Source organism: Choloepus didactylus, chromosome 18, assembly GCF_015220235.1.
Source record: "Choloepus didactylus isolate mChoDid1 chromosome 18, mChoDid1.pri, whole genome shotgun sequence".
In the NCBI taxonomy this organism is placed as follows: Eukaryota; Metazoa; Chordata; class Mammalia; order Pilosa; family Megalonychidae; genus Choloepus; species Choloepus didactylus.
The window spans coordinates 40,942,084-40,958,122 of record NC_051324.1 but is presented as its reverse complement, the minus strand read 5'-3'; the positions used below and the strand labels follow the sequence as shown (position 1 = coordinate 40,958,122).

The window sequence follows — 16,039 nt, the reverse complement described above, 5'->3', positions numbered from 1 at the left end:
ATGAATTCCATCAAGTTATTCTGTACGGACAGGGGCAACATGGTCTACCTTACCGCTTCTGCTGTTCAGCCACCCTAAACCATCATACACAGCATACCCCAATACGGGTTGGGGCTTGTTCACCTGTTCCCGTACAAGGGAGGAGCTGTAAACCCAGTCTCATTATAGGATGGTAGTTATATTTCAGTCTTAAATGAGAAGATTCTTTTTCAGATTTTCTGATGCGTTGAATTCTGCCAGGCCAGCAGGGTATTTCATGCAGTCCAATTCTCAGGAGTCACTTTTCACTGTGTCATAATTTTTTACCAAATGCTGAACATTAAGGGTAAAAAACTATAGAGGCTGAAATAAATGATATTTAAATTCAGAAATGGGCATGTCTCTTTTTCTGCTGGACAGTTCATTTGGGGAGATGGTTTTGAAATCATTTTTGACCGAGCTGGGTTTGCCTTTCCTTGTTTCCATAGTAACCGTCAGTGCATTACAGGTTTCAAATTCCTCCAGTGGTGGTCTGCTACAGTCTTGCACTTAGTCCGTGAGGTCTGGAGTGTTGGTGAGTTTGTTGTTTTTTTTTCTCACTATTCCATCTCCATCCTCAGGTGTCAGCAGGCTGTACACAACAGCGCCACAATGGGTGTTTACTGTCTGCACTCTTGCCCTCCCCCAGCAGTAGACTGCTGTTGCTTGTTACTCAGTGAAGGCTTATGGGGAGTGTGGGGAGTAGGATGGTGGGAGGGAAGTTCTTGGTTTTCCTACTCCAGTCTGTTTTAGCAGGCCCTGTCTACCTGAGTCTCAGGAGTAGTATTTTCTCAGCCTTCCTGTCCTTCCTCAGTAGCAAATAACCCTATCTCTTAGTCACTTGCAGCATCTATTGCTCAGGCGGGTTTCCTGCCCTTCTCCCTGTGGAAGCCAATCTCTGCTCTATATTAGTGCAGGATCCTGGTTTTGAACATGTTTCCTGCCTGCAACACTGTCATACACACAACCACACAGCAGCAGATGGCTTTTTATCTAGCATCCTTGCAGAGTGAGGAGATCAGTTTTTCTACTCCTCTTCCAAAGATGGCCAGTCTTTTCCTGGAGTCCTGGCAGGGACTCAGGTGTGACGGTTTCTTGCTCTTCTCCCAGGAGCAAATGGCTTTTGCCTCATGTCAGAGCAGGGTCCTGCCCAGGGTACAGATGTGTTCTTTGCTCCTCCCCAGCAGCAAACAGCTTTTACATCCTATCGGACAAGGGTCTGGGGAACCTGCAGTTTTAATGCCTGTCCCCAACAGCAGTTGATGACCACCTTGTAACCCATTCAGGACCCAGAGCATGGATGGGTTCACTTCTGCTCCACACCAAACCTTTGCAGGCCCTGCCCGAGCCTGCACCACCCAGGGGACCCTCTCAGGACTCCTGCCTGACCCCAGCTCTTTCTCTGGAGGACCAGGTGGAGGCCCACTGCAAGGAGCTGTTGAGGGAGAGCAGACTCTGTATATCTGGGACTTCTGGGATTCTAAACTATCACGCTAGCCCACAATCAGGCCTTAAAAATTGTTACAATTTCAGTTCTCTTCTTACCCACTGTCTCAGCTTGCCAGAGTTGCTAGGACAAATACCTTACAGTGGGTTGGCTTAAACTACAAGCATTAATTGTCTCACAGTTTTGAAGACCAGAAATCCAAAATCAAGATATTGGCAAGGCCGTGCTTGGGTCGGTTGCCTTCTGGTGATGTAGCCTTCCATTACATGGTGGTCTCTCTCTCCGCTCTGGCTTCTACTGGTTTCTTCTGACTTCAAGCTTCACTGACTGTGTCTAAATTTCCTCTCTTTATAGGGCCTCCAGTCACGCAGATTAAGACCCACCCTGATTTAACTTGGCCACACCTCAGCTAATAATAACATCTTCAAAAGATCCTGTTTACAAGTGGGTTCACACCCACAGAAATCCAGATTAAGATCCATGTACTGTGGAGTATATGATTCAATCCCCAATACCCACTTTTATAGTGACACCTCTTCTTCCCGTGCTCTGCCCAAAGTTGAAATAGTCCGCATGTCCCATCTCTCCTCAGAGGGGCTTGAAACCCTTTGGAATTCAGTTCACCTGGTTGCCTTATGACTGCAACTCACCAAGAAGCTCAAAAACATCCAGCTTTTTCTCATTATTAACGTGAAACAACTTCTCTTGTGGTTTTCTTCATCTTAAACAGAAGCAGATCTGCTTGACTTAAGAATTTTTTCCAAAAAGTTTTAACATGGCCTACAAAGCCCTGCACAATGAGTTCCCTGCCTCTCTCTCCAGCTAAATCTCATATCGCCTCCCCCTTCCCTCGCTTATTGTGCTCCAGTAGCACGGATCTTCTCTCAATTCCTCAAATGTGCCAAGCTGTCCCACCCCAGAGCCTTTGCACCTGCTCTGCATGCTGCCTGGTGTGTTCTTCCTTCATGTTTATTTCTCCATAATGCCAACTCCTCCCAGAGATCAGCATTATCCAAAATGGTAAATTGAATAATATTTTCAGCTGAATAATATTTCGTTATCTAGGTATACTCTATTTAATCAGTCACCATTGATTGTTACTTAGATTATTTTCCAGTCTTTCATTTTTATAATTTACAATCTTGTACATAAAGTATATCTATGGGATAAGTTCCTAGAAGAATTGCTGGATTACACAGTACATGGAGACAGTTGAGCATAGTGGTAAAGAATCTGGGCTGTGCCATCACCTAGCTGAATAACCTTGGGCAAGTTATTTAACCTTTTCTGTACCTCCGTTCCCTCGCTTGTAAAATGGGGTAATAACAGTACTCTCATGGAATTGTTGTGAGGATTAGAAGCGGTAACACAGATACAGTACCTAAGTGTCTAGCATGTAACCCACTCAATAAATGCCAATTTTTGAGAATGACATTTCACCCCATATGTGTGTCACCAATGTATACTCCCAACTGTATGAAAATGGCTGTCTTTTCACACCCTCCCCACATTGTCTTACTGAACTTTTTAATCTCTGCTAATTTGATAGATGAACACAGCATCTCAGAATAGTTTAATTTGTACCTCTCTTTTTAGGAGTGAATTTAAGCTTATTTTCACATGTTTAAGTGCATTTGTGTTTCCTTTCCTGTATCCTGACTGTTCCACATGCTTTGTTCATTTTGTTATTTGGTGTGTTTTTTTTTTGATATTTTTCTTATTGGTTTTCAGGAGTTTAATTTTATGTACAGGGGAGTTTAACCTTTGTGATATGAGTTACTCTTGCATGGTGTTCAATACTTTTTCTTCATAGTACTTATTTCTTTTTTAATTATGTATTTCTGATTGCTTTCTAAGCTCCACAAAAATCAAAGTCCATGTGTATTTTGTTTATCAGTGTATAGTTAGCACCAAGCAAAATGCTGAACTCATAACAAATGTTCAGTAAATATTCCATGATTGAATCACTGGGTCAAATATGACAAAGAATCTTGGTACATGAATAGACTGGGAAATTGGAAGGGAAACAATTTTGATGGAAAGGTGATGAATTTGATTTTAGAAATGTTGAGTTTTAGGTGACAACTAATATTCTAACTTGAATATGTGCAAGATTCTTACTTTGACAAGAAGCTCATATGGATTTGAGGGTCATCACCATGAAGTTGTTGGTTGAAAACAGATGATCTCTAATGGGAAGAATGTCATGTGAGGGTTCATAGACAAACACTTCCAATCAGAAACCATGTCAGGTGGTAATAGTTGTCATAACAGTTATAAAATAAATATGGAAAGAAAAGAAAAAAGAGGAGCATTATATGTTTACAGGTACAAAGATGGAAAATGTAGAAATATTGTAATGCCTTGGAACAATAGTGATTATTGAACAGTATCTAGAAAATATATAATTATGACCAAATCACTTAATGTGAAGAAATGAAAACCTTTACTCATGAAAAACTGAATCCATCACAATCATATAAGCTTGTGGAAATTAAAAGTGCCCCTTTTTAAAAAGTAGGATATTTGGTTCATTAATACATTGTGTTTCAGTTTATAATTAGACAGTGATTGTGTTTTCTATCACTGGACTATTGCTGAGAGATTAATTGTTCTCAGTTTAGTCTTCAAGTCTGTATTAACTGCATGAAAATCAAAAACCATTCAATCTTCTAAAAATAATGCTTATATTTTCACAGAAAATTTATCCTCAAGTAGGCTATATATATTATTAACACAGAAGGCTATCTTTATGTCTACAGACATTGAATAACAATTTTTACTTAAATGTATATGAATTAGTAGAACCTTTAATAAATCTGTTGTGAAGTTGTAGTCCTTGTTCAATAACTAAGAAAAAAATCAGAGCATGAATTCTATTCCGACAACACAGGATAGGTGGGATCCCAAATGTTTATCTTGATTTTCAAGTGATCCTAAGGATGAGTAAAGATACCGTCTTTAACCTGTATATTATTTCTCCTTTACATTAAAAGTATCTGTGATATAAATTAGAAACACAGATATAATTGTACAGGTCGACAAGTCACTGAGGAGACAAAAACCGCAGTCACGTTAGAATAGCCTTCTACTAAGCTTCTACTTAGTTTTTAGCTGTCTTCGTTTAATTGATCAGAAATCCTGGTATTTCTGAGCATTTTTATCATGAGAGCAAGGTTGTTATGAAGAGTCATCAGATTCTTCCCTGCAGGTGAGTTGTCAGTCAGTGATAAAGGAAGTGGTCAGTAACCAAGATGTAGGAAGTGTGAAGGAAGAAAATAAATCTACTTCAACCGCACGGCAGCAGTTTTCATGGCCTATACGGCTAAGCACGTACTGGCTCCAGATACTAGAAGAGACGTCTGTACTGTGTCATTCCAGGGGTTTTTAAGAAGCCAGTCATTTGCTTATGCTGAGTTCACAGAAGTGCTTATATTCTCCTTAGAATAGAAACACCTATTCATTAAGAGAAAAAAGAAACATTTATGTAGCCCATGTTAATATATGAAGGAGATAGGGAATTTTTTTGCCCCCAGTCTTATATTATACAACTGTGCTAAAAGACTGGAAATAAATATAAAATAAAGCATTGTTCCCCTTAATTATGAAATCAACATCCAAAGAGCTGCTTCTCAATGTTCTCTGGGAAGCGAATGGTGATAGGGTAAGGTTTTATTTCATTCAAACAGTTTCTGTTCCTGCACCTTCGCTGTGCCCCTTGCTGAGATTTGGAGGAATGGAAATCATTGGGTCACTACAGCTCAGTTACTTTCCAAAGAAGCAGGCTACCTGAGCCATGGAGCCTGTTCTTTAGCCGTTAATGTAGTTTCCACCCATCAAAGGGGCCATGATAAGCTGATCCAAAAGGTCAATTAAAATCCTTAGCAGTACTCAGAGATGGAGAGGAGGGGTGGGAGCCACTGTGCTCTGGAGGGTAACACCCATAACTGGGATATAAGAGAATGCGACTGCCTCAACATGGGGCTGTTCTCTTGCTATGATGAGGACAAAAATGTACTCATTTACAGAAATATGGCCAAATAATTGCTTGCTTCCTCCAGTTTGCATCTCTTTATAGCTAACTAACTATTCTCAATCCCATTATAGAAATGGAAGCTAAGCTTAGCAAATTGTTTGGCTTTTTGGGTTTAGTGCACAAAATTCTTAATTAACAAAGTAAAATACCACAATCCATTGTAAATCACTTTGTTAAACTTTCAAACTTATAAGGAATCTTTTGTTGTCCAAAAGCTACTTTCCAACCCCTGCAGATCTGGCATTCATGCATCCACTCCCTGTGGAGCTGAATAAAAGAATGCAAAGAGGTCCGATTAAAAAAACTTTGAACCAGAATAGACAAGCAGAGGTCATCTTGCCCATCCTTCTGCCTCCAGGCAAAAACCATCCACTGCACTAAAAAAGTTTCGCTTGAATCCTGCTGACAAAAATATTCACTGCATGTAAATGACGAGTCATAATCCAGTTATTGCAACTAAAGCAGATTGTTAACTGTTCAAAGACTTATTTATTGTATTCCAAAGATGCTGAGTATGAAAGCTCATCCCAAATTGTCTTAATTCCTCTTTCTAGAAAGTCATTTTGTACAAGAAATGTACTAAAATAATTGTAAAGATGTGGAAGGTTTGTGTACAGAAAATAAAGTTATCTTTATTATCTTATTAAGTGTATTTTTTTATTTCCTTTCACTCTAGGTCTACCTTACGGGTGGGAGGAAGCTTACACAGCAGATGGAATCAAGTACTTCATCAAGTAAGTACAAGCATCTCAACCAAGTAAGCAGTTTTCTTCACATCTGGAGAGAACCTAGAAGTTGCAGAATAATCAGCAAAACTAAGAAACCTTCTTAGAGGTTACAAAAATTAGTAACAAGAAACAAAGCCTCACCATCTCATTTCATGTGACTTAAATGCTATTGTCAAATATCATTTGGGGAAAAAAACACACCTAGTAATAGTTTCAAGGGAAACACCAAAAATTTGGAAAGACCCATCATTTTAACTTAAATGTTGACTGCTTGAAACTACTTGCTGGCTAATGGTATTAATATTCATGAAAAGATAATATTTAATGAAAAAATCCATTTTGTATGTCTTAAAACTTCTTAATACTATTAGTGATTAACATTTTTAATGCTTTACAATGTGCATAGCTCATTCACTCAGCAAATATTTTTTGAGCACTTGCTGTTTGCCAGGCAATGTTCCATGCATCAGAAATACAGTGGTGAAATATACAGTCTAGTCTCATGATATGAAATTTGCATAGGGTAAGGAAAGAGACAATAAATAGCTAAAGAGATAAATGGAACAGTATATGAGCAAACCTTATCTCAGTGGATTCTCAGAACAACCCTTTGAGATGTGTACAACCCAGGTCCATGGTATTAACTTGGGCTGAAAGCAAAGACTTAGCAGAAGTGAACACAGAATTGACAGTGAGTAGATTTATTTTGAAGAAGACACCAGTTAGGGAAGCAGGAGGAACCCAGACAGACTTTTGAAGACCAGACTTAAAAACAGGACCAAGGAAAAGACAGTGGCACTAGAGGCATAAATACTGTTACAGATGAGACAAGTGTCTACCGAAAAGTTGACCTAAGGCAGACTCCTTGGACAAGTACCCAGCAGCAAATGAAAACAGCAACAAGGACAAAACTGGGATGGGAACAATGAGATGAAATCACCCTGTGCACTCAGAGGACTTGTTACCAGTTTACATTTTTTACATTTGGGCCATTTAAATGCTGACTCCCAACTCTACAAAAGGAGTAAGGGACAGAAGTTGTAACTGAAAAATTAACAAATATGTTTAGTCCACTAAATTGTATTTTAGGCACTTACTAAACTTCTGATATCAAAAATAAAAGCCAATAACTGTTATAGCTCACTGAACTATAGCCTCGATGTATGGTAACCTTTTGTAGTAGCCAAAAGCCAATACCTGTAACTGTAACCCAGATGCCTGATTTCTCTAATGCTGGTGCTATGTTTTGTAACTGCATAATCTTTACCTTGTAACTGGACAGTAACAGGACAACTCTATGACTGGCCCCACTTGTATCCCCTTATCTTATTTTATAGCCCTGAAGTCTGGTGCCCTGGCATGTGGTCCCTCAAAGTCTGGGAGCTCTTACACATAGCCCCCTGGAGTCTGGTGCTCCTGCACATATACCCTTGAAGGTTTATCAGTGAAGTAACACAAGCCAGTCCAAAACTGACCACCCCAATTCCTCAGCTATCTTGCTAGACCAAGCTAGTTCTGACCCGAGTTGGCCTGCCTGACATGCACAGTAGTCAATCTGCGCATGCTTAGTAACTAGACCATCTCTAACTGTGACATCTCAAACCACCTTGTTCATTATCATAAGCCTGCCTGCCATTTGAATACTATAAAACACTGAAGGTTTCTCCAGTTTGGGGAGACAAATTTAAGGACTGCAGGCCTTCTGATCTCCTTGCTTGGTGCTTGGCAATAAACTCTTTCTCTCTTTGAAACCCTACTGTCACAGAATTGGCTCTTCCGTGCACATTGGGCAGAGGACCCCCCACACTAACTTGTATCAAAGTTCTGAGGACTGACTTCACCACTCATTAGTTGTCCTAATAAATTTCAGATGGGAGATGTGCAGTTAAAATGGGATTTGGTGGCCAGCCAGGGTCTTTATTTGTATAGGTAATCCCTCTTTCTCATCACCAAAGACTTGTTAAGTGCTGCAGTGGGGAATCTTGTTTGCACCATCATGAGGTCCTGGATTGTTTATGAGAACCTGCTCTTAACCTTGCCCTGACAGCTCCACTCCTTTCTAAGGGGTAAGGACTCCAGTTCCATGAGCTGCTGTCATCTTGTTCCTTCATTCCTGAGAATGGCCAGGAGCAGTAAGCACTGTGCCAGGCATGGGGACTTCCCTAAAAGACTCCTAGAGACCCCTGCTAACTCAAGGACAGCTGACCATGCTAACCAGAAGCTAAAAGAGGAAAATTCAGAGATCAGTATACATTGATCAGTCTAACTCTGCAAAGCTAAACAGAATACAACACAAATAAATTAATCCTAATTTTGGGTATGAAATGACTTATTTTACACTTTCATGCATTCACATTTAAAAATTTAAAAAAGAATGAATGAGATGTGTACTTTATCATTTTCCCTGTTTTACAGGTGAAGAAAAAGAGCCTTGAGTAGTTGCCAAAAAATCAACAGCTACTAAATCACCATCAGAGTTAGTATCCAAACCTCTGCCTCCAAGGTCCTTTCTAATTATACTAGACTGTGGCTGATAGAGACCCTTCTTTGAAAACTTCAGGAAGAATAAATTTACTAGCTGTTAGACTGGATGGTTTTACCCCCGCCAAGGCAGTCTGATATGCTTCCACCTTGTTCTGGCTAACTCATGTCCAAGTTGACACTACAAGAGCACAAAGGGGAACCCAAACAGATTTCTAAGATGGCAAGAAACTCCCATATGTCCTTTTTAGTAAGTTATACTTGCTATGCACTTTAGGAGGAAAAAGGAGATGTGTCCTTGTTGTCCTTTCAAATATGCAAATATTTTCCAAAGCAATATCTACATTTGGGGTTCTCGGCCTCTGTGACTTTACATGGGCTACTACCTCTCTCTTAACCTCAGTTCTGTCAGCATGAAATGAGGGGACTGTCTCCTACCTAAAAGAGTTGTTAAATGTTAAACGCCTAGCATAGACTTCTAACCCAGTAAATGCCCACTGCATAGTCATTAATTTGCAACATGGAGAAACCTTTTACATTGTGGTGAAAAAAAAAAAAAAACATGCAAAATTATATGACTATTAAAAAGACTGAGAATGCAATAGTTTGAAGAGATTAAAGGAAAAACTAGGGATAAAGTCAGCAACATACTTTCACAGTGTATTTTTTTTTTTGCTGGTTTTTTCTAAAAAAGTAAATGGTAAAGCAAAGGTGTAATTTCTAACATGTGAAGAAGAAGGGGGATTTTGGAGCATAGGATCTAGCGGTGCCATGCACAGGTTACATTTAGCAACAACACACTGTTCATTTCCAGAATCATACCTCTTCTGAAAGAGTTGCACGCTAATATGCTGTGTTCACTATATTTAGTTCCTGGAAGATTTGAATCACTGTACTGTAGGGATGGCAAGAAAAACAAAAGCCACATTCAAATTTGCATTGGGTTTCTAGCTTCCCTTCATATTAACTTTGTAGGTAATAAAAGATAACGGGGAAGGGAAATGAACACTTATTGAGCATCAGCTATATACCAGACATATGATAGAAATATTTTTCTGTGCATTGTATCATTTACTCTCAACAATGTACAAGGTAGATGTCACTGGCCATGTGTATTTGGTCCTTCTTAGGATGTGATCATGATGATGGTGGCCACTCTCTGCCCTCAGCCATGCCTGTCTTAGGTACCCCCCAAGAATGCATGATCAAAGGAAGACAAACCAAACTAGCATTCATTATTAACTAGAGTTCTGAACTCAGAAGCCTTTGAAAAATATTAGTAAATGATTCTGGACCCTGTAGGGAACTCATTTACCTAAGCCTAGCTATCTGTCAGTGTATCCTAACCCGAAGTTCAATATATCAGAAACCTAGCTGTGTTGTGTGAGAGAAGGAGATTTAAGAGCACTCTTACCTGCACTAAAAAAAAAAAAAAAAAAAAAAGAAAGAAGGAAGGAAAGAATAAAAAGGAGCAAGAGATAGATGGCTAGCCAGAGAGAGAGTCTGTCCCACTGCCTGGTCCCCAGCTGGCTTAAGCCAGCGTCCTTCACAGACTGTGATAATAGTGTTGGACCAGCACCACAGGGAGAGACGAGAGAAGAGAAAGGCAGGCCCTGGGGAAGAAACAGAAGGAGACACTACATTTATACAGTCACATGGGCTCCATTCCTAGAAAATATATCCCAAACCGTGGTTTTGGAAACCCATCATTTCTCTTCCTTAATCCTGACTCATCCTGACTGTAAAGAAAGCAAAAAAAGAGGTAAGATAAATTTGTTTCCCTAAAAGGTATGGTGGGTATCACTGTCTCACCACTGGAGAAACTGCCACACAGTAGTACAACTGAGGAGCCAATATCCAAACGCAGGGTTGTCTGACTTCAAATCCACCCCCCACACACACACCCATGCTTCACCACTTTCATCCCCTTATTTTTATGTAGTATTTTTATGTCTGATAAGAAAGACATTGTAAACAGATCTTGGTTTAGGTAGAGCTCTCTATTTTTATCCATTTTTAAATAGCTGTATAGAAAATTAGTTCTAAGAATAAGTAGTTATCTCCTCAAATAGTAAAGATAAGAAAACGTGACAATATACCAGTACTTCCTCTGCTCAGCCTCACGGAAGAATGGGGTGCTGTACATGAGTTAATGTTTTTGTTAGAATTTAACCCTATTCAAGCACCACGATGTACTTTAATTATTCTTTATGGAAGACTTACTTAATATAAGTGTATGTACTTCTCTACTTTATTATAGTGAAGTTTCCAAATGAAGTTGGTATCAATATCAATTATTATACTATAATAAAGTGAGTTCTGCCAGGAAATATTGAGGTGTATAGGCTACTGTAGAGATACAGCTGTCATTTTCCACTGCTTCAACCTGCCTGTCTATCCCCTCATCACATTCTCCATTTTTCCCTCCACATACCCTGTACTCTCCTCCCCTGGGGTTTCTTACTTGGAGAGGACAGGACACCAGATAATCAGGTTAATTTGAACTGCATGTAAATAGTCCCAGATTGTGGATCTAAAAGGGTTCTTCTGAAAGTAAGTACATAAATGTTTTAGTACAAGAGGATTTGATTATAGAAGGTGATCTAGGGTAGAGAAAAAAAGAACATGGGCTTTGGACTCAGAGAAATTGGGTTTAAATGCTGGTGACTCCATGGAATAGTTGAATGACCTTGGACACATTTACTTAACTTCTGCTCAGTTTCTTCATTTATAAAATGGAAAGAATATTAGCACTTCATAGTGTTCCTGCCCAGCATGAATGAGCTTATGTATGTAAAGAGCTTGGCTCAGCACCTGGCGCAAAGCAGGCACTCTTGGCAAAGTTTCCCTCTCCACTCCCTCTCCTTGCTCTGATATTTTGATAGTGGTTATTTCTTGACTCTGGGCTGTGTTCAGATTGGCAATGTTGCTAGATAAGCAATATCTGCATAAGCAAGCTTCTTATGTCATATATGAAGCTTATGTGTCTTTTTTAGATCTATAGTTTTTGCTTTTTTAATTTTCATCCTCCCTCTACTTCAACCAAAATTTTGAAATTGGATATCCTCTGTTAGCTTTTGAGGTGGGAGTGGTTTGTTTGCCAGGTGAATATTTGGGAGGCAAGAAATAACAAGTGGCAAACGCTCAGGACATTGCATTTCTCATCTCTAATTAGAAAGGAACAGTGACTAAAATCACCATCCCAGAACACAGGATGAGATAATGGTCGGTCCGTATACATGTAATTTCTTTCCTGAAACTGACATCTGTTACTGCCTTCCCAGCAAATAAATTGTTTCATCTCCTGGAAGCCAAGCTTCAGGCAAGGGGATGAGCACAACTTTCAGTGCTGTCTCAAGAATGTCCCGACTAACATAGCCCTCGCCGAATATTCCTGTCCACCCACATGCTTATTAACATATCTACAATACTTTGTAATAATCTACTGAACTTTAAATTCTGATGTAAGAAAAGAAAGCATTTTACATGGTGTCAACAAATTTAATCAAAGTGTTTGCATTGCCAGAGCCAGTTTCATAGAATTCACAAATACACTTGTCTGAATATGTGTATGTGTATCTGTGTATGTATACACAAATTGTATGTATATATACACATGTCTATATATATATATATATATATGCACATATACACACACACCAATGTATTTATGCATATATGCATGTAGATGGGGCTTGCTTACTTTCTCTTAATACGTCTGTGTTTGTGTGTCTTTGCCTTCAAAGGAAATTATTCTTATTTTCTCCTTAGACAGAAAGTTGCACCTTCCTTAGGTTTACTAACAAAATGTAAGTTATCTTGATGTTTGAATGAGAGTTCATAGAGTTTATATATTATATAATTTAATGAAATTTTTATGAAAGTTGTTTTAGTAAAAATGAGTTTAAATATTAAAAGGGAGACATAGCTACTACATTGTTTTCATCATACTGTTTTACCTCTCTATTGAAAAATTCATATTCACTGTGACTGATGATTGTGCCTTTATTATTATCTATTGCTGTGTTATAAATTTCCCAAACACTTTGTAGCTTAAAACAGCAAGTTTCAGAGGGTCAGGAATCTAGGAGGTTGCAGGGGCTTAGCCAGGGTTGGGAATTGAAGAGTGGCTTAGTGGGGCTGGAAGATTCACTCAGATGGCTGCTGGCAGGAGGCTGCAGCTCCTCACCACGTCATGGGCCTCTTCACAGAGCTGCTCACAATGTGGCAGCTGGCTTCTCCAACACCAAGTGATGAGGGCCGTGTGTGGGGTGGGGAGAGAGAGAGAGGGAGAGAAACCCCAAGATGGGAGCCGTAGTCTTCTATGCCTAATCTCCAGAGTGGCATACCATCACTTCTGCCATATGCTATTGGACAGAGACCAACCCTGTACAGTGTGGGAGGGGACGACACAGGGTGTGATCACCAGTGGGTAGGACCATCGGGGCCGTTCTAGAGCTGCCTACCACAATGCTTTCACAATGTATGTATAAATATACATGTAAACAGTATATCTACATGATCCATGTATCTATATAAACTTATTATCAGACACTTGCTTTGAACATTAATTTACACTGTTGGTGATTTTCAACTAGATCATAATCATTTCTTGTTAAAAGCTGCTTAAACTTAGCTTATAATTCTCCATGCATCCATTTGGGTTAATATGCCTTCGTCTTAGATCCTAAAATCTAAGAGATCACTTCTCATGTTATCAAATCTGTTCTCTGTTACATAGGGAATATTATACTTAGAACAAATGCATATCAGTGGGCCCAAGGGTGTCTATATGATTTCTGAATAAAACAGTGGCAGGTAAGACACACGCCACACCTTTACAATCCTTGGTCTTCTAGAGCATATTGCTAGCACAAGAGCTCTGCCAAGATGAATGGGTTATGTAGAGCACAGGAAACAATGACAACCCCCTCCCCACAGAATGTTCTGATGAGATGTACAGTATTTAAGAACTTGCCTTTTATGACCATGAAGCATAATTCTGCTAGGCCTATTTTTCTCATTCCTCTCCATTCACAGTTCATTTAAGTCCCTGAATGATTGAATTTGTGGCAAGACAGCCTGTTAGGTTGTTCCCAGGTAGGAAAGACTGTGATCATAACCTATATATGAATAAATATTGGTAATTGTTAGCCTATTCTACACTATTAATTAAAAGCTTATGTTACATCATATCTTTTCATTTATAAAATAAATTAAAAATAGAAAACATAAAAGAGAAGACTTTGACATTATGATTTCTTAGGCTGTAACCTGATTTTGCAAATAGAATCTATCTTAGGTCATTCTAATGTAATTAGAAATAAGAGAGAGTGGAGAGAGGAGGCTGGATGGAAGGGATGGTTTCTGGATTGGAAATAAAAAGCTTCTCCTAAATCCTTGACAGATTATTTTAGCTCTACTTTAGTGGACACTGTCAAAAGTCCTCCTCTGAAAGCCTCATTAATTTGGCTGCTTTAATTCATTCTCTTCAGTGAGTTAGGAAATGTCCACTGACAGACTAATAAGGTCGAAGACTCTCTTGATGAGGTGCCAGAGCAATTTCCAAGCAACTAACTTCAGCCCAGGAAAGGAGAATGTGTGTAGGCTCCTCACTGTCTTTTGCATCTACGAGAATCCTGAGGATTTCTTTCTTAATGAGACTATCATGAGAAGCCAAGAGGAAAATATGAACCATTTTATTATTTTTCCCCCAAACACTTCTTAGCTGTGAATAAGCTGTAAGGTATTGAAACCACTAGTTTGGATTTCAATACTATAACCATCGATTAGATATGGTATCTGGTATGCATAGGGACTGAACAAATATTTATCAAATGACTGAATGCAGTTGTTGGCAGTTTGGGGAAGCAATCAGTGAGAAGAAAACATATGGGCTTTAGAATCAGGCAGACCTGGGTTCCAGTGTTCACATCACCACTTTTGAGTGTGACCTTGGCACATTATTTCAATTCTCTCTACTCCCTTTTCCCATCCAAAAACCAAGGACAATAATTACTATCTCCCAGGATTGTTTGAGGATCAAATGAAATGAGGGTTGTAAAGCCCCTGGCAAAATACTGGCACATGGTGAGTGCTTAACGGACATTAGTTCCCCCTCCCTTCCTTTATTTTATATCATTGCTATTTGCCGATTAAGGAGTTTTTAAATGACAATATTTTCACAGCTGTAAACAGAAACCAGTAGCCAGAGCCTCAGTTCTGCCACTGTCCAGCCAGTCCAAAGCCCTGTGGTAGGAGCAGAGAGGTTGCATTGCTTATGAGCCTGAGACAACTTGCTCTGGATCTTCTATAAATACCGAGGAAGGGGTGTGGGAATATGGAACACTGTATGAGAAACTGCCATTTAAATGAAAGGCCAGCCAGCTGGCTTGGGTTATTCAGAGTGGCAAAGCCCACTGAAATGAATAAAACATCTAGATCTAGACATACAACATCTAACTCTTTTTCCCCCATTTAACTATGACAGGGAAAACAGACTTAATGCATGCTTTTCAGCATTCCATTAGGATAATGTAAGTAAATCCTCTCCAATTGCCTGAAGTATTTTGGGAACTCATTACCTTTCTGGGGTTATACTTTTATTCAGCCAGATGTGAAATTCTCTCTACCTCTTAGACCCTCTATGTAAAGGAAATTACAACTACTTTTTTCAGATAATCTTGTTTCCAAATCTAGTTGCTTCGTCCTTAAATTACTTTCCATGATACCTTCAGCACCTTTTTGTTCTTCGTCTAACAGATTATCTCTGTTACAATGTAGTACGTAATCTTTCTTCCTACATACATTTTAGGAAATTTTTGAGAATCAATCCTAACCAGTGCCTTTTCCCTTATAGATGCTTGTCTCTAGTTGAACAGGCAGCTGAAGGAAGAGAGAGTGGGGTAGGCAGAACAATCCAAAGATGTCCACATCCTAATCCACAGAACCTGTAAATATGTTAGGTTATATGGTAATGGGGAATTAAGGTTGCTAACCAACAGACCTTCAAATAGAGAGACTATCCTGGATTATCCAGGTGGGCCCAATCCAATCACCTGAGCCTTTAAAAGTGGAAGAGGAAGATAGAAGAGGTCAGAGAAATCGATGCAACAGCAAATGCAGGGTCAGAGAGATGCCACATTGCCAGGTTAGAAGATGCAGGAGGGGACTATGAGCCAAGGAATGTGGGCAGCCTCTAGAAACTGGAAAAGGAAAAGAAAAGAACTCTCCCCAAGGGCCTTAGAAAAGAAGACAGCACTGCAAACTCCTTGATTTTAGGTCAGTGAGACTTATGCCAGACTTTTGTACGTTTGTGGTAATTTGTTA

At 39.3% G+C, this 16,039-nt stretch overlaps 1 protein-coding gene across 1 annotated transcript in view; it reads left to right on the top strand.

The window, feature by feature from the left end:
- Positions 1-16,039, top strand: part of STXBP4 (syntaxin binding protein 4) — a 186,704-nt gene that overhangs the window by 153,999 nt on the left and 16,666 nt on the right. Inside the window, exon 15 of the mRNA XM_037810123.1 lies at positions 6,178-6,235. Coding sequence (XP_037666051.1) covers positions 6,178-6,235 — 58 coding nt within the window. The remainder of the gene's footprint in view (positions 1-6,177; positions 6,236-16,039) is intronic.